The following is a 23,077-nucleotide window of genomic DNA, read 5'->3' on the forward strand; positions in this document are numbered from 1 at the left end:
ATTGTCAAATTAAGATTGAGTTATTATTTGAGTATCTTATTTTCTGTTAATTGAACTTTGTGGTAAATTTTTTTACATGTTAACAATTAGATGGTTAATTAGTCATCTTTTTTAAAAGAGATTGGGGGTTCGAACCTACATGTCATATTGACGTTCTTCGGAACACCATTTGCAACTTCTGTAGGACCAAACTCAACAAAGAGCACATTTCACACCAAATGTGTTGTAAGATGTACTCCGTACTTATTTTAAGTTCTCCATTTGTTCCAATGAAGGCGTAATCGATAGTAGCTACTCCCGGGTAAGTGATTTTAATTAATTGGTTAAAACTAAGAAGTGAGGACACTAGTACAGCAGTACTTTGTTTTTTTTTTTTTTTTTTTCCTTTTGTTGGGAGGGAAAATAAAAACATAGACAACCCTTGAAGGCTTGAAGCCTTGAACCTTGGGCAAAGCATCGTGTTTTTCTTTTTTTCAAGGAAAAAAGTTGGCCCAACAAAAAAACAAAAAATAAAAAAAAACCCATAAATTCTGGGGAAAATCAAACTCCTCACTTCCCTCTCTCCCTCGTCCCCAAAACCCCCATTCCCCGCGCTTTAATCCCCCTTTCGCCGCCGTCGGAAAACTTTCTCTCTCCTCCCATCGCCGGCGTCGGAAACCTAGAATCGCCGCCATTGATACACACTTTTCTCTCTCCTCCTCCTTCTTCGACGCAAAGTAAAATCAATGGAGAGAATACTGAAGAGCAGAAATGAACTTCTCGATCAATGCAGAGCTATTGAACAAGACCAGGAACAAGAGGATGAAGATGATCATAATTGTGACGATTCTTCTCGGCTTAATCGTATTCAACAAGCTAAAGAAAATTGGTCCGTTTTCTTTTTTTTTTTTAAAATGAATTTGATTGTATTTTAGGATTTTGAATGCTACTGTAGTAATTTTCTTAGTGATTCGTGCTACTCGACACATTTAATTGATGAAATTTCGTTTGATACTTGTTTTGACATTTTGGATACTATTTTAAGATGTACGGAAAAAGTTTAAAATGTATATGATTAGATTTTCCAGTGTACCTATGCTTAAGAAATTGATTGGTTGAAAGAATTTGAGAAGAATATTCTATTATTAATTATTATGATTGTATAACCACAAATTTACGAGGGATTGAGACAATGTGACAATGTTTTTGTGATAGGAGGAGTATAGTACGGAGTATTCATTATTGTGCTTGCTTGTTTTGAGTTTAGGAGTATGTAGCTTTAATTTCCAAAAATGGAGCATGCATAAATTTTGGTGAGTAATGTAGGTTAAGGGAAATCAATCAGTGTAAAAGATATATTGATACTTGAAAAGGAATGTTGTATTTAGTGTGACATTGATTGTTTCAGTATGGTTCGTTCGAGGCAGCCGATTCTGAATAGCATAGAGGAAGATAGATACTTTCTTCGTTTTACTAAAATTACAACACTCAGAGTTGGCACATTGTTTAACGCAAGAGAGGAGAGAATGCAAAAAGTTAAATGTAAATAGTATATCTTATGGAAGACAGAGAGGAGGGGAGAAGAAAAGAGTTGGCCGAGTGGTATTTGTCAAATAACAAAGTGGTAATTGTTGTTTTGAAATATCCAATTCAGTCAAGTGTTGCAAGTTTAGTAAAACAGAGTTACGGAGGAAGTATTATTGATAATTTGTTCAGTTGAATTTGGGTTGATTTCTTGAACTTATGAAGTATTTTGCTTGGGTACTAATGTCAATATGTATTGAAATTTTCAATAGCTGAAATGTTGCTGTGGTGTTGCTGGATTGGTTGTCAGCTTTGCCCTCCCTATTTATGTTTGTTATCCGGTATATATTGAGTTTAAAGGCTTCTTTTCTCGGACATAATAAAAAGTTGCAAGTATCTCAAATTGTCTATTTAACTCTCATGCATGTATAATGCAATTAGAAGTTCTGGACAAACTAGAATGAATAAATTTTCTTAGAATGCTAATCCATGTATTTCCATATTCCTTTATTAGTATATAAGTTGGGCGTAACACATGAAACTACTTGCCCTGATCTCTTTTAAATTTGGTTATTTGTCTGATTCAGGTTTTCATCTGCATACAATTTCTTGATTTGTCTGCCCAGTTCGCATCATCCTTGGTGTGGATATTGGGATATAATGGGTCCTTTTCTAGAGACATTTTTCAATTACTATAAGGTTGAGAGCGATGATTCCCTTCTTAAGATGTTATGGGGTAGGGTATCTCAAGAAATGAGGAGGTGTACAGAGTGCATCTCTCGGCACCACCAAGCCCAAGAGATGTACAAAGCTGAATATGAGTCAACTTTTATTTCTCCCCTACTTAGTATATTGCAGCGCCTTGACGAAGAAAGAGTCTCTGAACACATAAAAGAAGCAAACTCAAGACTTGCACACGGAGGGTATCATCTTGATCATGATAATGCTGAGATTGTTAGTTTAATGTTTGAGGTATGCTGCGTTATCTCTTCTGGATTGATCATCATGCATATAAGACTTTGAAACAGCAATTTGTGTTTTTTTTTTAGAGGAATCTAATTGAATGTACTGTATTACTCCTATATGTTTTGTATCTGCATTCTATTTTTGGTTCCATTGGAAGAACAATGTCTCTAGTTCTTTTACCTTCTGTTGATCTGTTCCGTCCATTTCATAGATGTGAACATAGGCACACTTGTTTATTATGTGATTTTTTCTTTCTTATCTTGGATGAGAAATGTGTTTCTGATAAAGTCCACTAAGAAAATATCCTCTCATATCAAACCTATTAGGGCCGGCTTGCCAGCCTTTGCATGGCTCTTCTTATGGCTTGTGAATACTTGTATTCTTTCTATCTGAGTGCATTAGTACATTAAGGAACTTTTTTAATTTCTTTTGTGGTAATGTTCTGTTTGATAATTTTGATTACTGTTTTTGGTTCTCCCTATAGGCCTCTTCTTGACATATAATTTTGTTTTTCATGCAATTATGATGCTATAGCCAGCTATTTCTGTATTATATACAGCATGTATATTTCTTATACACCATATACCCATCTATATGGAGGTTGTTTCTTTGTGTTGTTATGATGTTGCATCTTTTTTTTTTTTTTGAATAGTTGCATCTTTATTTTATTTGCAGGTCTTAACGTTCCCTATATTGTTGGATGACGAGTTCATTGCCAACGAGTTCCAAAAATTGATTGAGGCTGTTGATGATGCTCATGAATTAGCACTAGCCAAGCAACAACACTTTCCGGTATTCTTACTTTTAGGTCTGATATATTTGTCTTGTATGCCTATACTGATGCTATTGATATCAATTCCCTGAATTTGGATGTCATTAGGGTGTCTACGCTTTACTTTTTTTCAAAAGCAGAAAATCACGATCTATTGGCCATCGGTTAGCTGGTAATTTGGGAAAGTTGAGGTATTGTACCCTGTCACTTGAAAGTTCTTTTACGTTTCGATATTAGTTATAGCATTCTTTTGGAATTGTTTTGTACAATATGCTAAATCTGGATTCCCAAGCTAACTGCTGACCTTTATCATTTTATGTATTTTTGGGTTGAAACTTGAATATGGTGCCAAGTTTCACTGGTGATGGTAGTACTACATGTCTACATATACCCATATAACATGAGATGTGAGGCATCTGCTGCAACCGTTAGATCTAAAATCATTATGATGTTGTTTTATTAATTTTTATTTAGCAAAATGACTGCCACGAGAAGTTTATTTGATGCATATTTTGAAGAGTCTTGAGGCCTGGGGCTAAATTGAAAAATATTGAGGATTTGGGATGAGAACCAAATTCCAATCATAGTTCTGTTCATAGATCTGATGTTCATAGGTTAATATCATGCATGCCTAAGTTCCCATTACAGTTTTTCCCAAACAAGGTTGCAGAGTGAATCAATTCAATTCTTTATATTGGAACATAACATCAATATCTTCTCTTGCAAGGTCTGCTGCAGAGCTGGAACCTCTCCAGCCTTTTCTTAAGAGATGCATTGGCTTTCTTACTGGTGATGCGATGCAGCCAAGTTCTGAAAATTCAAGGCCAAGAGTGCAGATGGATCATATTACTATATGGCTGGGACTCAAAGCATTGTATGTATCTGTCTGGCCTTCAATTAATGTGGATGATCGAACTTTTAGATGTAATTAATGTGGCTCTGCACCATTGGTATTTTGAAAGCATGAGACTTCACTTCTTGTACCCAGCTAATTATGTCCTCATACTGATTTGTTGAAGGCTTTCTTTTTTGGAACCTCCTGCACTAGAAGATGGTATATTGGAACCATATCCTGTTTTTCTCAATTTTGTACTGGATCACATCAGCGATGATTCCCCTGAGTTTTCTCATGCCGTCAATTGCATGAGGTTGCTTTTTGAGATTTTGGGTATGTTTTAACTGATTTTTGTTGGTATTCTCTTCTTTTGGTTTCATTGGTGATCATCACTTTGTGACTCTTCCTAAATTCTTTTCAGGCTGTAAACTTTGGTTGAGAACATCATTGCCTCCAAGTGTTATGCGTGACTCTTTACTTAGTCAATGTTTTCATACACGAAATGAGAAAACCCATAAAGAAATATTTGATCTTTTCCAGCCACTTTTGCAGGCATGTGACTGGTTATTTATCACTTTCACCTCTGTCTAAGTGTCACCTATAATTCCCGCTAGCAGTAATTAATGGGGCTTGTCTCTATGCAGTCTCTTGAATCTTTGCATGATGGAGAATTCGAAAAGCAACGTAGGCATTTCTTATACTTTCTCTTGCATCAAGTAACAAGGAGTAGTAACTTTAGCATGCTGATGAGGAAAAAGGCTTGCCAGGTCTTTTCCCCTCCTGATCATCATGTTTGTGTAAATTTGGTGTAGGTTGAATTTATGGCTCTTGTAATTTCTGAGTAGATAAGTTTGTTTTCTATATCCTTTGCAGATTTCTTTTCTTATTGTCCATCGTGGTTACAAGATGAACCCACCTAGCCCACCTTTTGAGTGTGCTCACATGTGGTAAGAATTATACTCTCTTCATAATTAATTTTCTGTGATGTGACAAGTTGTGCACAATTAAGATTCTCCATACAGTTTTATTTATTATTGGTTCAGGTATTTTTTTCGCTGTTTTGCATCAAATTTAAAATTGATTGTTGGGCTTTTGGCTATCTTGATATGCCATTTTTGTTTCCATATTCTATGATAGCCATCTTTTACTACAGTACATGCATTTGATTAATTTGGATATATTTCTTCTTCTTCTTTATTTATTTATTTTTTGCTCCCTCTTTCCTCTGAACTTCATCAATGGCCATTTTGGTTCCATGCAGGGGGCCTTCTCTTGTGTCATCTTTGAAAGATTTGACACTCCATTCTTCTCTGCGCCAACCTGCCATTGATCTTGTACAAACGATTATTGTATCGGATGCTACTGCATTATTGTCCTCCTTGTTGCACTGCCAGACTTCAACAGATGATAGTAGCAATTTCTTTGAACTGAGTGAAGAAATTGATGATGCTACTTCATGCTTTGTGCTGGATGGGAAGAAACATGTTTGTTGCTGGAATGAATTTACCTTTCAAAGCAATATTGTTTGTCAGGAATACACTGAATGGATGTGTGCTCCTATGCTGTGGTTTGATGTTTTGCTTGACATTCAACCTTCAATCCTACCAGTATCAGTTGCTAAGGCTGTACTGTGGGCTTTATCTCGATTTTCCATGGTGGAGCCTGAAAATAACTCTGAGCTGTCACTTCCTGTTAAAACGTGGCTTTCATCAGGAGCTGCTGAAGTTGCAGCTTTTCTGGGTTGGAAATGCCCTTCTGGTTCTGATGACAGTGGAGATGGGAATGTATCAAAAAATTCAGTAAGGGTGTCAACAATGTGTATCCCTTTGATAAGAACCTTTCGAAGGTTGGTGCTTTTAAAGCTTTCTTCTCTGCAATTTACGGAAGACTGTTTTTAAAGTGATAGTGCAAACTTTCTTGACTGGCCTCTTTTTTGTGGAAGGTTAATTGGATCTGTAGTTTTGAAAATTTTATGCAATTGTGTTTCTTATAGGTTAGCTGCACAATTCATAATTCAACTGGAGCAAGGAGAGCTTCGGAAGCAGTGGACTTGGGAGCCACAGATGGGTGAAAGTCTGATCCTTTTGCTTTCAGACCCTAATGATGTACCTCTCAAAACTTCCGTTGTTGAATTTATTGCTTTTTTATTGAAGGAGATTGTGGTGAATTACCTAATAAGAATTATTGCATCTTTTGAACGACCTAATACACTCACACCGAGATTTTGGTAAATTTATAAAAGGCTCATGGCGCACCAAGGCGTTTCAAAGTTCCTTGTGCCTAAGGCGCGCCTTATTGAAGTGAGGCGTATATCATCGTAATCGCCTTGCCTAGACCACAAAAAGTGCATGACCCCTAACGCCCGCCTCAGCGCGTCTTTTCAAACATTGTGCCCAATAAGAATTTGTCACATCATTTGAGCGGCTTAATACACTCGCTCACACCACAAACTCATACGCTTCTATTATTAACTTAAACTTTTGAGATTTGGTGTAAATATTTCCAAGCTCCTTGATTACTTTTCTTCATCAGTTGTCTCAAATATGATCTTAACATTTTGGCTTTGTTGGATAAGTTGTTGTTGTTGTTGTTTTTTTTTTTTTTTTTTTTTTTTTTTTTTTTTTTTTCCCCATCCATGAGCATTATATGACTTCTATAATAAAACGCAAGTAAAGATGTCTTGGAGACTGAATTAAAAGAAGCAAATGGCCTAATTAAATTGGGACCGAGAAAGTGTTATTCTTTTCTCTTAATGTTGTTTCTTTCCTTTCTCACTTACAGAGTATTTTGAATTTTTTAGACTTTAATGCCTAGTTGTTTTACTGTATTTTGTTTAAACCTTGCCCTAATTCTCTCATTCCTCCTCTAAAACTTAATGCCTCTAGTATTGCCTAAACCTCCATGTTTTCTATATCTTTAAGTATGGAAAGTGCCAAACATTGGGAACTACCCGGGAAAGAGTTAAGAACAGGTCACTGGCTTCCCTTGATTTTTGCTCTTATAATGTTTTGCATAGTACCACACATGAAAGTGTGTCTTAAAATAAAATTGTATTAATTGGCTATCTATATAGGGTCTAATATATTAGGTGGTTTCTTACAAAAAAATTAATTTTATTTTTCATTTTTCTGATTTAACATAAACTCAGGTATATATCTGTACATGTTTTTGAGTGCTATGAATTTTGAAGGCCTTGCTGCTTGATGCAGAATGTCAGGCAAGTTGGTAGGCGTACTTTGGAGTATGTCTCGGACACACGTGGCCTTGCTTCTGGTTTACAGTTCCTCTGTTGTTCAGGATCTTCATTGACTGCAATTTTACAAGGCTTGAAGCATGCTTTGAAGCTGGTAAAACTTTGTCTATGGTTTAGTTGATTTTTTTATAATAGAGTTCAGGTCATAAATCTCAGAGTTCATGTCATGTTATAGGTTTTTATTGAGCGATCAGTTATAGATGCCAATAATGTAGTGCTTTGCCTGAGAAAACATCACCAATGATGCTATCATAAATTCATAACCACCATAGTAGAATAAACATTTTTCCAATGTTCTAGTTTATCGTGAATAAGGAAATTTTTAGCAGTTGAGATTTAGATATTTGAATATGGCCATTCCTTACATTGGAAGTCTCCTCTCTCTATTCAGGTACAGTTGGATTCTGTTCTTGTCAATTTCCAGAGTCTGCATCATTTCTTTTTTGTCCTTTGCAAAATTTTTAAAGAAGGGTTTTCACCTGCTGCTCACTCAGTGGGAAATTCTTCTGATGAGCTAAGTCTTAAGTTCGCATCTCAAGGTGGGTTCTTGCAGCAATTAAACCTCAATTCTTTGCAAGTGAATGATGGAAAACAGTTATCCAAGGTTGATAAGAAACTTTGGGAGAGCTTCAGCTCCGAGCTTGCTGAAGTTGCATGGCCGTCTGTGAAAAAGTGCTTGCACAAAGGAAAGGCTTTTATGGATTATAGAATCTCACAGGTACTTTATCAATCCCCGTTATTTATTTTTTATTTTTTAATTCCACTATTTTTAAAGTTCTTGAGATGGTTTTCTCCATTTGTTGAATGGAATATGTAAGCTTGAAACTCTTTCCTTTTTTCTTTTTTTTTTTTTTTTTTTTTTTTTAATTATTTTTTATTTTTTTCTCTCTGTGATAATGCCTCTAGATGTCTCCTTTGGTACTATGCAATATCAATACATACTAGTGTAAAACTTCTTACTATTGAATAATAGACAGCACTGGATATTTTTTTAAATACTGCAGGTTGCATTTTGTCGCATTCATTTTGTTGTACAAATGCATTTTTGAATGATTGAAACTTAGATTTCTAGGTGGATTGTGTTGGTGATGAGGGGCATTGTTTGCATGCTTGTGTTTATAAAATATATATTTTTTATAAAAAAGTATATTATTTTATTTAATTAATTTGATCAAATGGAGGAGAAATAGGGAAACGGAAAATAAGAGGAATGTTGGGGGGGGGGGAAATGTAGTCATTTTCATCAATGTTGATTATTCTTGTCAGCCAACCGTGAGGTCTCGTCAATAAAGCCACGTTTTGGCTACTTTCACAAAGGTTTCATTAGGAACTTGGGTTATGTGGTGATTGAAACCATCTCTTGCAGCTTTAGATGACTGCTACAACAGATTTCTGAAATAGCCTTATTATTGAAACAAACTCATTTAACTTTGGGGACACCTCCCATATCCACTTCAATTTTAGAGAAATTTTTGCTTTTTCGGGCTTGAAAGAAAATAGGACGAGGTGCTTGTTATGGACCCTTTGAGACCCCAGAAGGCTCATTGGGTGGTTGGAACTATCCACTTTGCCTCTTAACTATCAAGCCGATTATGTACATGCCTCCCTTCATGAACCCAAGTCCACCATGGGCTTTTATGTGATGGACTAGTGGCCCTATATGGTTCCAAACAACAATTTAGTGTATTGTACCCTGATTTATCATATTATTTTATTATTAGTGAGCAAAGTTGCGACTATGCATCTTGGAATCCAGTATCAAACTACCTGCATTTTCCTTCTAGAACCTCTTCAATGAGAGAAAGATTGGAATTAATGGCAAGATGATAGTAAGGTTTATTTTGGTCTTTAAATTGACTGTATGTGATGTGAGGCAATATATCTTGTTTTGTTTCCCTTTTTTTTTTTTTTTTTAATTTCTTTCTATGTTCTGAAATATCTTTGTTGCGTCATCAAAGTACATGCTTGTCTGGTATGGTTAGATGAATGTAATTCATATTTTGACTTGTTACAGATGTCTTGTGTCCGTTTGCTTGAAATCCTGCCCATTTTGTTCGGGGAACTTACACAATCATCTGAGGTGTTTCTTGGGAAAAATTTAAGGAAGATGAATGGATTATCCGACATGAGCTGGCTACATGATCTGGTAGATTGGGGAAAGTCTGAACTGGAAGCAGTTATTCGATATTGGAAACTGTCTATGGCCTCTTTGCCTGCTTTGCTAAAGAGTCTATGCAATGAAAGATCAGAGGCGATTGTCAAAGTTATTGAAAAGTTGATTGCATCAGGTGCATTAGGAATTGTTGTTTGGCCCTTTTTCTTTTTTTATTTTTTTTTTAATAAAACTTAACTATGTCTTACTTATAATTGCTCACTATTTCCTTGTGCTGGCTCATGTCTAATGGTTTGCTGAGCAGATGTGGTTCCAATGGATTCATTGAAGGAGCAAGTATCACGTCTTTCTGTTTCATTGTCAAATGAAGTTTCATATAATGATAAGTGCATTCCAAAGTCAAAATCACTTTCAGATAGATTGGCAGCTGGGAAAAAGAGTTCATCTTTTGATATTGAGTCTTCTGTGCAATGTTTGGACACTGTGGCCACTAGAAGCAGAAATAGTGACCCTGTGATTCTATTATCAGATGATGAGACTGAAATTTTGGAGCCTCCTGTTGTAGTTCGTGATGCTATAAAACCAACTAAGGGAGATGTTTTGGCTCCCTCTGCCGATAAGTCAGTTATGCAATCCAATATTGAAAAGAGCTATTCTGAATCTGGCCCTGCAAGGATTTTGTCAGAGGTTGAAGAAAGAGCTCTAAAAGATGTTGTGCTTGCACCAAAGTCTCAAAAACCTGCTGTGACAAAACAAGCCCTGACATCAACATCCCTTTCCAAAATAAAAGACAAGCAGATTGGAGAAACAGACGTCTCTAAGAGTATCCCAAAAGAAGGCATCACACTTGACAAAGCCACGGCTAGATCCTTCTCTGCTGAAGTTGCCAAAAACAATCATTTGGTTAATTTCCAGAAAAAGGCAGTTTCTGGTTTGAATGACACAATTTTAAAGGAAATTGTGCGTGATACTGAAGATCCATTAGAATCTGCATTGAAGTCTGCCGGACGTAATCATTCATCTTTGAAAACGCAGGGTTCCTCTTTTCCTAAACGTAAAGTCATTCAACTTGCAGGTCCTATTGATAGCAGATCTGTATATTTGCGTAAGATGGAGGCAGCAGCCAGACGGTTGAAGCCTCCAAAAATGGATGAATGGTTTAAGGCAATACTGGAGATGGATTATTTTGCTGCTGTTGGATTAGATACTGATCATCAAGAGAAAAATGAGACACCGCTTGGTTTAAAGGAGGTTCCAGTATGTTTTGAGTCACCTCAGCAATATGTGGACATTTTCCGGCCCTTGATCTTGGAAGAGTTTAAAGCACAATTACGCAGCTCTTTCCAAGAGGTGTCTTTATTAGAAGAAATATCTTGTGGCAGTTTATCTGTGGTTTCAGTAGAAAGAGTTGATGACTTCCATCTTGTTCGATGCGTCCATGACGAGCTTGGTTCTTCTGCATCTAGCAGTTGTGCTGAGAATGACTTAGTTTTACTCACTAAACAACCCATAAAAAATTCTCCTCATAATGTATACTTGGTAGGAAAGGTATGAACTAATAATCTATTCCTCTTCATCCCTCCTAGTTGATTCCTGCTTAAATACTCTTTGGTCTTTTTTTATGTTTCATTCCTACAATGTTTAGTGGAGTGTACCCTGTGCTTATGCACAAGTATTAATAATATTTGCAACTTTTGTATCCTTTTTTTTAAAGGATGCAAGTATTAGACTGTTAGAGGTATAATAGAGGTTATTAAATCTTATTTTCCTTGAAATTAGGTTTTTTTTTTTTTTTTTTTTTTTTTTTTTTTTTTTTTTTTTTGATGCAAGTATTAGACGCTTGGAGGTATACTAGAGGTTTTTAATGAAAAAAAAAAAGTATGGAGTAGTATATTGTGGGACTGAAAAAGCAGGGATAGTGCATTCCTTGAACTTAGGGACCAAAGAGCAATAGACATTCCTTTAAAATACGAATAGCAAAAAGGTTCCTTGAATTCTTGCGGAAAACTTTTTTTTCTTTTATGCTCATTAATTGCACTGTTTGTCAGTTTCAATTTATCTCAATTGTTGCTTCTCTACTCTATGTAATTCTGCTTTTGTGTGTTTTAGGTGGAGAGACGTGAGAAAGACAATAAAAGAAGGCTAAATATGCTTCTCATAAGATTTTATGTTTTAAGTGGATGTTCACGCTTAAATCGAGCCAGAAAGCAGCTTCTTGAGAGGAGCAAATGGTATCTGAATCGTATTATGAGTATTACACCTCAACTTCGAGAATTTCAAGCACTTTCTTCAATTGAGGTTATCCCTGCCCTTCCAGTTATCTTGAAACCTGCTGATCATTCTCATGCCTTTACTCAGAATAGAAAGGTAGATTTGAGCAAGCTGTCGCGACCAATGCAGCAAGTGCTCAAGTCAACCTTCAATGGGAGTCAGATTCAAGCAATCAGTGCAGTTTTAGAAATCCCTGATTCTAGAAATGATTTCGATTTGTCTCTTGTTCAGGGTCCTCCAGGTTTGTGGCTTTCTATGTAACATTAGTTAGCAATATATTGAATTACTTCCTGTTATGTGATGGTCTTTATATACAGGTACTGGGAAGACACGGACGATTGTGGCTCTTATCAGTGCATTGCTTGCAGTATCATTACAGTCAAAAACTATTGACAAACAATATGGTAACAATTTGAAACACAACTCCACTCCATTCAACAATTTCCGGAAAAGTATTAGCGAGTCTGCTGCTATTGCAAGGGCATGGCAGGATGCTGCCTTGGCTAGACAACTGAATGATAATGCTGGGAATGATGTGAAATTGCCAAGGGCCTCTGGGAGAAAGAGGGTGCTTGTTTGTGCTCAGTCTAATGCTGCAGTGGATGAATTAGTTTCAAGGTTAGCTGGTGAAGGTCTGTATGGTGCTGATGGAAACATGTACAAACCATACCTTGTACGTGTTGGCAATGCAAAAACAATACATCCAAATTCATTACCATTTTTCATTGATACACTAGTAGAACATCGTCTTGCTGAAGAAAAGATGGCTGTGGGAGATGGAAAGGATGAGTTGATTGTAGAATCTTCGACAACTCTACGTGAGAGTCTAGAAAAGACAGTAGACCGCATAAAATTTTATGAATCTAAACGGGCTAATTTGAAAGATGAAAGTACAGACAAAAATGGTGCTTCTGCGGATGAACATCTTGAAGTTGATAATGGAAAGAAAATGTCGAATTCAGAGCTGGAGGCTAGGTTGCGAAGCCTTTATAATCAGAAAAAGGAGATTTACATGAGGCTTGCAGCAATACAAGCCCGGGAAAAGAAGACTAGTGAAGAAATTAGAGTGTTAAGGAATAAATTAAGGAGGTCAATATTAAGGGAAGCTGAAATAGTGGTAACAACATTGAGTGGGTGTGGTGGAGATCTATATTCGGCATGCTTTGAGTCCATGTCTAATAGTAAAATTGCTAACCTGTCTGAACATAACTTGTTTGACGCTGTCGTCATTGATGAAGCAGCACAGGTTTGTATTAGGGTAGTTGTTGTGTTGAACTTTTGCCCCCACCCTGAATTATTTCTGATGTCTTCGCAGCTTTGATATTCTTCTGTTACTGTAGGCTTTGGAACCAGCCACTCTGATACCTCTTCAGCTTTTAAAATCAAGTGGTACAAAATGCATCATGGTGAGTAATAAAGACTCTGTTGGCCTATTTGTTCTGAGTAAGATTAAATCTTATATTGATGTTTACATATTAACAATTTGTGTAGGTTGGTGACCCAAAGCAACTTCCTGCGACAGTCCTTTCTAATGTTGCCAGCAGATATTTGTACGAATGCAGCATGTTTGAGCGTTTACAGAGGGCTGGTTATCCAGTCATTATGCTCACTGAACAAGTAACTTGAACCCAACTGCTTACTGATTGTTATTTTTTTTTTCATTTGTTGATAGAAATAAATAGCCTTCTGGGAAATTGTTTTCAATTATCCCTCTCCAAACTGATTCTTACTTATGTCAAAATGTTCAGTTTCTCATGTGGTTGCTGAGCAATATTGGTGTTTCTTATATGCAGTACCGAATGCATCCTGAGATAAGTCGTTTTCCTTCCTTGCATTTTTATGATGGCAAGTTGCTGGATGGTGTTCTGTCATCAAGTAAAGCTGCACCTTTTCACAAGACTCCTGGTCTTGGACCTTATGTCTTCTATGATGTCAGTGATGGTCAGGAGTCCTATGGAAGAAATGCTGGGTCTTCATCACTATGTAATGAGGGTGAGGCAGATGCTGCCATTGAAATAGTGAAGTTTTTTCAGAAAAGGTATCGGTGGTGCTTCTTAGTTATTATTTTGTGATGCCTGTCCACATTACTTAAAATTGCTGATGTATTTTTATTTGCTTTGTTCAGGCATTCTTCAGAGTTCGTTGGTGAAAGAATTGGTATTATCACTCCATACAAGAGCCAACTTTCCCTTTTACGCTCAAGATTTTCCAGAGTATTTGGATCGTCTGTTTCTTCAGAAATGGAATTTAATACTATTGATGGTTTTCAAGGTCGGGAGGTTGACATACTCATTCTTTCAACAGTTAGATCTTCGGATACATATTCTACGGCTTCCAAAATGAACTCTAGCAGTATTGGGTTTGTTGCTGATATTAGGCGAATGAATGTTGCTCTCACAAGAGCAAGGCTTTCTCTGTGGATTTTGGGCAATGAGAGGACATTGAAGAAAAATCGTGATTGGGCTGCTCTTATGAAGGATGCTAGGGAGCGGAATTTGATTATATCTTTAAAAAGACCTTACAAGTCCATATGTGAGAACATATTGGGTACAACCACCAACACCATATGCTCAGATGATTATTGTGGCAAGCTTAGTGAAGAAGTTAAGAAAAGCCAGCATGGCTTGCAAATTGGAAGTAGTCATGAAAATTTTAGAAGGAAGAGTAAGAACAAGGACATGAAGCATAAGCATAAGAAATCTTCTGCGAGTGAGGGCCTTGAAACTGCCAGAACTAAAGAGGATACTACTGAGAAATGTAAGAAGCAGGCTGAGCAGCAGGATATTCATCAGAGTGTGAGAAAAAACGTTAGGAGTGTCAACCTACCTGACCAAGAAAAAATAATCCATGATAAAATCACAAATCCACCGGGGTCAAGTGACTATGCTCATACGAGGGGGAAAAAAGGTAAATATACAAGGGATGTACAGCAGCTTGAGCGTGAAAATAGTGGTCTTAAGAAAATCTCTGATACACTGGGGTCAAAAGGAGTTGAAAACCCTGTACGACATTCTAAAAATCAGGACTCCGCACAACATTCTAAAAAACAGGACCCTGTAGAAAATTCTAAAAACCAGGACCCTGTTGTACGGCATTCTAAACACCAGGAAGATAAAGGAGGTCTAAGATCACATGTTAACAGCAAGGCACGAAGTAAAGGCGTGGATGAGGATGGGAGACCTGCTGAGATTGAGAGGCCAAAGGACATGATTTGTAATAGAAAGCAACAGCGAGAGGCTGTGGATGCCCTTCTTTCCTCAGCCCTTTTACCATCTAAGAAACCTGAAACCTCAGCCAGAACCTTGGCCCACAAAAGGCCTCGTTCTCCATCATCAACAGGTGGTGTTTCTAAGTCGACCAAGCAACAAAGAGGTACAAATGTCTTCCAATAATGTTGTAGATCCTACTACCTCTGTTTCACATTGACCTTAACATTTACTGTTTGCACAAATATTAAGACAAAGGTGAGAGATTGTGTAAAATGGTAGTGAGTGTAAGAAATAGGTGATATAATAAAATAGAGTGTTAAAAGATGGGTGGGTGTAAGAAAAATGTTGATAATGTAAAATTGAATGGACATGTGTGTGTGTGTGTGTGTGTGTGTGTGTGTTGGGGGGGGGGGGGGGGTAGGATACGAGCATAGAAAAAGGGATATGGCAACCATTGAGTAAGGTTACATGTTATGAACATTTGAAATGGCCCAAAATGGGAATCATTTTCAAATGTAGTATAATGAAACATCTGACTGTTTTGTTATCTTCTTTTCACCATGTAAAATAAATCATCCTAATTTCAAGATTATGAAGAGATATAATGATTAACCTTGTCTTTATATGTAAGAAACCTAATTTTAATGCTGGTAGGAGTTTTTGCCTTTCATGATTTATGAATTTTAAGGAAATTTTGTTGTAATGTTATTGGAAGTACCTTCTAATCTTATGTCATGCTTAAGAAATGAGCTATATTAGCTTATATGCTTTATATCCCTGATTTGCCCATTTTCATGTTGCTATTATTTGTTGCATGACTTGCAACTGAGTGGATTGTTGTCAAAGTGCCCACAAAATTTAATCCACTCTAACAAAGAGAGCGAATCTAAGAATAGGAAACTAGCAAATAATGTTCCACACAATATGTAGCACACTTTTTTTATTCCTTTTTTTTTTTTGGTGGGGGGGGGGGGTAAGGTGAGGGAGTTAAAGAACTAATTTAACAAGTTACACTAGCATAGCAATATATGAACAATTTATAATAGAACATATACCCATTGGATGAGCAATTACGAACTTAGACTCCTTAATAGGTACTCCCTCCATTAAATAAATGAAACACTTCCCTTGTGCAAGTATGCCAATGCAAAATTTTGACTAAAAATATCTTAAATTATCAATAAGTAAAAATTATAACAGTAATCAGTAAATTATTCATTGAGACGATTCCAACAAATACCTACATGACTATATTTATTCCTATGTATAAATCACAAACATTAGTCAAAGTGAATTAGATGAATAGTGCAAAAGGTCAAAACGTTTCATTTGTTTAAACACGGAGGGAGTATGAAATTCGACTCAAATAATTGTTGGCTGCCAGAAATCATTCATAAGATAAAACAAGTATTTCATGAATACTCAAAATAAGTTAATAGAAATAACGAATAATACGGAATCATTGTCTCAAACACTGATTACATGGCTTCTATCTAATCACCCCTGAGCAAAAAAGAACTACTCATTGATGTTACAAAGTAGAGAAGCAAATCTTTTAGGGAAACACATTGTCAATTCCAAACTAGAAAAAGCGAGTTCCTCTAGGTTGTTTTTTCTGGACGAGAACATGAGTAAGCGATTTAGAAGTAAGGAGAATGGCCAATGATAGTTTCTTTTAACGCTGAATGTCCATGGAGATTTATAGGGTTAAGATAGAATGATTCCCCAAGTAAAATCCCAAAAAATATCAAAGAGATAATAGTTAGATAGAATTTGGGAGAATCTATGTTTTGACATATCTTTTTATATATGATTGGATCTCCTCCTTAGTAAATAACTCTTCCAAACATCTGTACATTTTCATAAATTATTCTCAAAACTCCCAAATATTATGTAGCAGCTAATTTTTTTGTAATTTGAAGCCCTCCTTTGAGCCACTGCTAGCAAGTTTCTTTGCTATTTTGGATATCCAGACGGACACTAATTCCTTTCAGCTTCTCTTCATAATTAGCCACTACCATGAAAAGACGGTCGTTGCTATTCTTCATTATATATGACTCAAATGCTGCAGAGAGTCAGAGACTACCCTAAAATATTAGGATTAAGGCTAGGAAATAGTGTCATAAATGACACTCATCAATGAGTTTCCTTTGCTTTCTTCATATACGTAAATAGCACTACAAAGGATGAACAGGGGAGTCTGATCTGGTTGATAGATGGCTTATCTTGTAGCTTAAGGTGCAAGATCAGGTGAAAGTCTCCTGATAATCTGTATATACACGCCTTTCATAATTCCTCTATGAATGATGATCATTAAATTTTACTGATACCATAATAATGGTAAGAAAAATAAGGGCATTTTAAATTCAGTGGGGTGTTTCTGTTTCTCATAACTTCAGTTTTTAAGATGTGAGTTCCTCTATTTGATTGTTATCTGGCTCTTTGTGAAGGCAAATGATGCCCCACTCTGTCAGTAAGGATGGATTTTCAAGTTTGTGTTTTTGACTGTTTCATTGGTAGGCCTGCAAGCTGAACAGAGACAGAAGAAAGACAAGAATGTGGAATCCCTTAGCTCCAGTAAAAAGAGATAATGTCGTATTATATGGTAATTTTCTTAATCCATCGGAGGAAGACTACGTTTGTGATTGATTTCCCTGTGCTTGCACATTTATGCTGCCCTCTGAGGGGAAATTTTGCTAAATTTGCTGTATGATTTACGTCAATACATGTTTTTCAAATTCTAATAACTTGAGCTTGTTTTGATTTTCCAGGAATGGGATCCAGTTACTGTATAATGGCTATCTATTACTCGAATAAATGATGTGATTTGCTAACAGTAAGTCAGTAACAGAACAATATGCTGCAAAGCAAGTAGGGTTCAAGTTTTCCCGGTCTAAGTATCATGTAATTCGATAAACTTCTACAGTTCTACCATGCAGAACTGATTGTTGGTTGGTACACCATCGATGCAGAATGTATGGCCTTCATAAAAGGTATACCGGTCAGCTTATATTTTGAGTTACCATACTGTATATATATACTTAATAGGTACTGTATATATTCTTAAGAAGTACATTAGTGATGCTTTTGCCAGCCTTGAAGCCCTTGATCTTCAAGAGCTTTTATACCAGTGTAATTTTGAGGGTTTTTTTTTTATATTTACAGGATCTTTTGATTCTGCCGAAAAAAAATCTTTCAATTCTGTTTCTGTTTTTTCCCTAGTCCCTTGCGTTAACTTAATCCATTTTTTGCACTCTTTGTATTTTCTTTTCTTCAGTGAAGTAGATGTTCATGTTTGCAAACTGTGATCCTTTATGCTAGTTATAATTTCTTATATTTTTCATGTCTCTGTTGCTGATGAATGTATGTTAATGCAATTGTGCTTCCATAGCTTATCATAGTTCTTATCTAGGATACTCTGTACTTTATTTGTTCTCTTTGTTGTTTCCGTGAGTGGGTTTTCCTGCACAATTTTGCTTATATATTGTCTATTTCTTGAAGTTTGGCTGTTTGAGTTGAAGATGTGCACATTTGGCACCCTCTCCACATGTCTCAAGGACCCGAGGAACCAATCCCCTCACAAGATGAATTATTATGCTGTAAAATCATCTTGTTCTGGTGTATTATTGGCAAATCAAAGCATGATAAAGTTCAAGTATGTTTCTTTTATTTTTCTTTGTTTAATCTTCCTTTTCTCCACCTTTTTTTGGTATCATTGCTTTGAGCTAACTACTCATTTGATAAGCTGGCTCTTGGCTAACACCTTTCTTTTGTTTTTCGGTAACAGCCTCAAATCCTCTGGACCAGTGAAGTACATACATACGTTAAGTCTGCCCTTGTTTTGCTCGTATATATTATGCCAGAGAGTGATGCAAATGGCTAGGATGCTTACTTTATTCTTGCTGTTAAAGATCCCACTTCACTGTCGACATAGCTGTGATTATACCAAAAAACTGGTATTTCATAGGTGAACAGATATAGCTCAGCTCATGCATTTTACTACAGAGCCAATTTTTTCTGTGAATACTGTATAGTTGGAAATGTTGTGTAGAACACGATAAAGATCCTGTCTCACATAGGTATATAGTAAATTCTTTTTGTGAATCTCACTGATTGTTGTGTTATCAAGCTACTTGAATACTCTTAACATCATAATGCCAATACATCTTCTCTGGCCGCAGTGGCTATGAGTTTTACCTCGTAGGACCATACTGTTGTACAGGGTTGTTATGACTTTAGATGATTTTTTGCTTCTATATTAGTAGTTCGAAATCATGGTTGATATCTTCAAAAAATTTCAATGAAGATCATTTTTTATACTGCTAAAGCTATTTCAGAAGCTGATATTGAATTCTGTGCTATGGACTTGTAATATTAGACCATTTCTGGTAATATTATTCATTAATCTTGTCAAGTGTAAAAAAAAAAATAAGAGGGGAAATAATTTTGCTGTATTATTTGCTGAATTTATTATCCGTATAGGTTTACATGATTCAGGAATCAAGAAATGAACTTTTACATTGTATTCATCAGTTGTTTTTCCGTTTTAGATGATAATTCCATCTTTGGTGTTACCTCCAGTGTTCTTCCTGCTCCTCGTACATCGGTTCTCAGCTTTCGAGTATATGTATCCTATTGACCTCTAAGATGTCCTACCTCTAAAATGTCCTTGGCCTTCAAGTTGGTTTTTTTGAACTTTTTCATTATTAGTACATGATTGTGATGTTACTTCCAATGATAATACTAGTTGTAACATGTCAGAGAAACTGAAACTGCATTCATGCTCAGCTGTACATGTAATCTTAACTTATTTCTAGATCTGTTATCTTGTCACCATCTTCAGTACCCTGTTATATCGATACATCGACTGGCTCGCCAGTTGTGAATATACCCTTGTTTTATTTAATTTCTGAATAAGGTGTACGATTTTCGGATCGAAAATCTGTAACTTTGGGATGTAGTGACTACAGATTTTGTGCAGCTGCACAATTGAGCTACCAATTGCTAATAGGATGACATATTGATTTGGATCACATAAATTATTAATCATACTGATTATTTTATCTTAATGCAGGTTGATTTCTTTCTGAATTGTGATTGGTACATAAATGATTGCAATGTAGTTGGCGGAGCAAGTGAAAGGTTGCTTTCTGACGCTCAACAGAAGTTATGATTGAAGAAATGAATTATAAGCTTCATTTTCTCTCTCCTCAACATTATTCTTTTCAGCCATATATCCTTTTTTGGTCAAGTTACTAATCATAGTATTTCTATGTTAAGTAGGTTTATATGGCTGGCAATTACATGATTAATTAGTGCTTTGCATTAGTCGGACCATTAATTAATTGTTTGAATTTTTATGAAATGTACCTTTTGGGAAAATCCAAAAGCAATTAAATTTTGTTTATACAATATAAAAGCAAAATAGTACAGTACTAGTTTTGATAATGTCATAATATTTGTGATAGTTGTCCGTCTTGGTTGGTCTCAACTTGAAATTGTCGCAAAAAGTTGTAAATTTGTATGAGATGGGGTGGCTACGAGGAATCTGTCACCAACTCACCTACGTACACACTTGTGGTTTATTTAGATTAGGTTATGGACCATCTACTAGTGTACCAGAAAGGATATACGGAGGTTTTTATGTGCAACTAGTGTCTAATTTTAGAACGGTGATGTTTTCAATTTTATCCGACTCGACTCGTCGTAACTTTATCTCAGTTCTCATATGTCGTGTGTATAACAGGTGATGTATGTACGACAATATAAGTTACCCCAAATCATGTAAAAGTTCTAGTAAAAAAGAACATGTAAAAGTCACTTGAATTTTATATTTGTTTCAGCTTATTCATTTTCTAACGATAGTTGGACATTGTTTAGTTTATCTTATTTTTACTTATTGCAAAAAAATCAAGTTCAGCTAAGTTTAATTAAGGGTTAATAAATTTAAATAAACTATCTAGGGAAGTTAAGGTGAGTTCTTATATGAGTTAAAAACGATTTTATAATTTGATTTACAACCACAATAAGTTCTGATAAAATTTAATAATCTTCATAATAAGATTAGATTAGTTTAAATAAATTCATATAAGATTTGATAAGTTTAGACAAGTAAAAATGAAATGGATAGAATGCAATTTTAATATGCATGATCATTGAAGCATTTTGTAAATTGTAATGACTCCTATTTCATACTATCAAAACTACTCTAGATTAAAGCCAGACTTGTATTATTTTGTCAATATTTCTCCGTAAATATTAACATAAAAACTCTTAATATGTGTGCATAATCTCTAATACATTTTCATGCCATTGATTAGGTAATATGGTTTAAGTTAAGATAACAAAGTGCCACTTCGTTTTATTTTTTTTCAAAAATACTTTTTTTTTTTTTTTAATTTTAAATTTACCAAAAAAAAAAAAAAAAAAAAAGTACGTATCAGTGGGCTACGTCGTCTACTAGTTAAAGTATTCTGGTAGCTGTTTTCCACACAAACAAAACTATGGAAAACAATAATACCATCACCATAAACCCATAGTATGCATAATTCCATTGATTTGCTAAATAAAATAAAATTCTTGGATTTACTAAACACGTAGCTCGATGTATTGTTACATATAATCAAAGAGTCAAGATTTGGAACAGTAGAAAGATATGCAATTCATGAACAACCCATTCTCTTTGCCTCTTTGGTACATTGCATTTGTACTCACTGCACATTCTAGCACCAATAATGATTACTCATTAGCATCTTCGCCTTTTAGAATAAATGTTCTATGTTTTATTCTTTAGCCTTTTTTTGTTTCTCTCAACAATTATTATTGTTGTAATTAATCATAATCATTATGCTTTCGTTCGGCCTAATTAATTAGCCACAATAGCTATTTGTACAAGATTTTATACGTTGCGAACATAAATGAGTGGATGATTGTGGTACTCAACTCAAGAGAAAAAGTAGTGATGACTAATTCCTTAAAAAGAAAAAGAAAATGAGGCAAAGTAAAGAAAATGGGGCAAGTAAATTGGTTCAAGTATCATACTATTGTCATACTTGAAAAAAATGCTAGTTATATATTTAGGGTTAAGAGTATATTGAATTTTTAGATTAATTACTTAATTCAGGTGTGTTTAATGTACAAGTATTAACCTCGTTAGTGAAAATATTAAAAGTTAATTTATTCAAATGATATGATTTTACACTTTTACTACGTAAGTATTAAATAATGTAAACTTATTAGAATAACATTTACTCCATAGTTTTTAAAATATAATATTTGGAATAATTTGCATGTATAGATAACATATTAAAGATTTTTATATTATTCATTTCTCCACAAATAAGTGTTGTTCATAGTATGAACGTGCACATCTACAAAAAAAAAATTTACATCATTCATGAAAAATAACTAAGTGTGCTTCTAGAAAGTGTGCTTCTTGATAATAATAAATTAATTAATTAATAAATGCTAAGAATAATAATAGTAATAATAATAATAATCTTTTTTTTATGCAAATAATAATAATACTCCAGAATAATAATTGGGAGAGGAAAGATTCAATTGTGAGCAAGTGGTTGATCAAATATCGAAGTATACATTTGTTATGAGAATGGTAAAGGGATAATAATTAAGTTTGATTTGGGATCATCAACCATGTGAACATCAAGTAGATGCTTGAACCAATGCCATCACTTGTTTTTATACGATATGAAGCCATTAAGATTTACGATTGATCAAAGTCAATATTGTTATGGATGGTTTCAATGCAAAATAATACGAGTAAGAATTATACATTGAACATGTTTCTTTTGATTAGAGAAGTAAATTAGTTAGCAACATATAATATGCTTTTAGGCTCTAAACATTACTGAACTTTTACTCAATCTCTTTTCACTTTCTCACTCGGAATTTTTGAAGTGCTCGAGTATAATCTTTTGCCAATTTTAGCATGCTTACACAATCAAAATTATGTCTTTGTCCATATATTAGATCCTTGTACAAGGTATAATCATTATTGCGGTAAATTTCCTCTTACAATTTCATAATCTTAAGTGATTAATACGAGATCTACTAGTTTGTTCGATGAGTAAGAGCATTCAACATGTACGTAGTAACCTTAACCATAGTAGAGAGGATTCCATAAATAATAGTAGAT

At 35.1% G+C, this 23,077-nt stretch overlaps 1 protein-coding gene across 1 annotated transcript; it reads left to right on the forward strand.

Annotated features, from left to right (window-relative positions):
• The first annotated feature begins 484 nt into the window (after positions 1–484).
• On the forward strand, positions 485–19,096 carry LOC145617432 (uncharacterized). The gene is made up of 25 exons (XM_081672132.1): positions 485–868; positions 2,091–2,475; positions 3,145–3,261; positions 3,350–3,432; positions 3,969–4,115; positions 4,261–4,409; positions 4,498–4,628; positions 4,721–4,843; positions 4,950–5,023; positions 5,338–5,922; positions 6,070–6,181; positions 7,286–7,423; positions 7,721–8,047; positions 9,344–9,617; positions 9,747–10,990; positions 11,552–11,954; positions 12,031–12,959; positions 13,054–13,119; positions 13,205–13,330; positions 13,507–13,751; positions 13,839–15,085; positions 17,443–17,527; positions 17,694–17,915; positions 18,424–18,577; positions 18,710–19,096. The coding sequence occupies exons 1-22, from the start codon at positions 726–728 to the stop codon at positions 17,511–17,513; spliced, it is 7,119 nt and encodes a 2,372-aa protein (XP_081528258.1). The 5' UTR covers positions 485–725; the 3' UTR covers positions 17,514–17,527; positions 17,694–17,915; positions 18,424–18,577; positions 18,710–19,096.
• Positions 19,097–23,077: the final 3,981 nt, after the last annotated feature.

Source organism: Chenopodium album, chromosome 26 (genome assembly GCF_948465745.1).
Source record: "Chenopodium album chromosome 26, dcCheAlbu1.1, whole genome shotgun sequence".
Lineage (NCBI taxonomy): Eukaryota > Viridiplantae > Streptophyta > Magnoliopsida > Caryophyllales > Amaranthaceae > Chenopodium > Chenopodium album.

Bases quoted from the DNA above. Each gene is read 5' to 3' on its own strand.
- LOC145617432 (XM_081672132.1), top strand. From the start codon at position 726: ATGGAGAGAATACTGAAGAGCAGAAATGAACTTCTCGATCAATGCAGA. The intron at 9,618-9,746 runs GTGCATTAGGAA...TTTGCTGAGCAG, and splicing joins TGAAAAGTTGATTGCATCAG to ATGTGGTTCCAATGGATTCA. The intron at 13,752-13,838 runs GTATCGGTGGTG...TGCTTTGTTCAG, and splicing joins GTGAAGTTTTTTCAGAAAAG to GCATTCTTCAGAGTTCGTTG.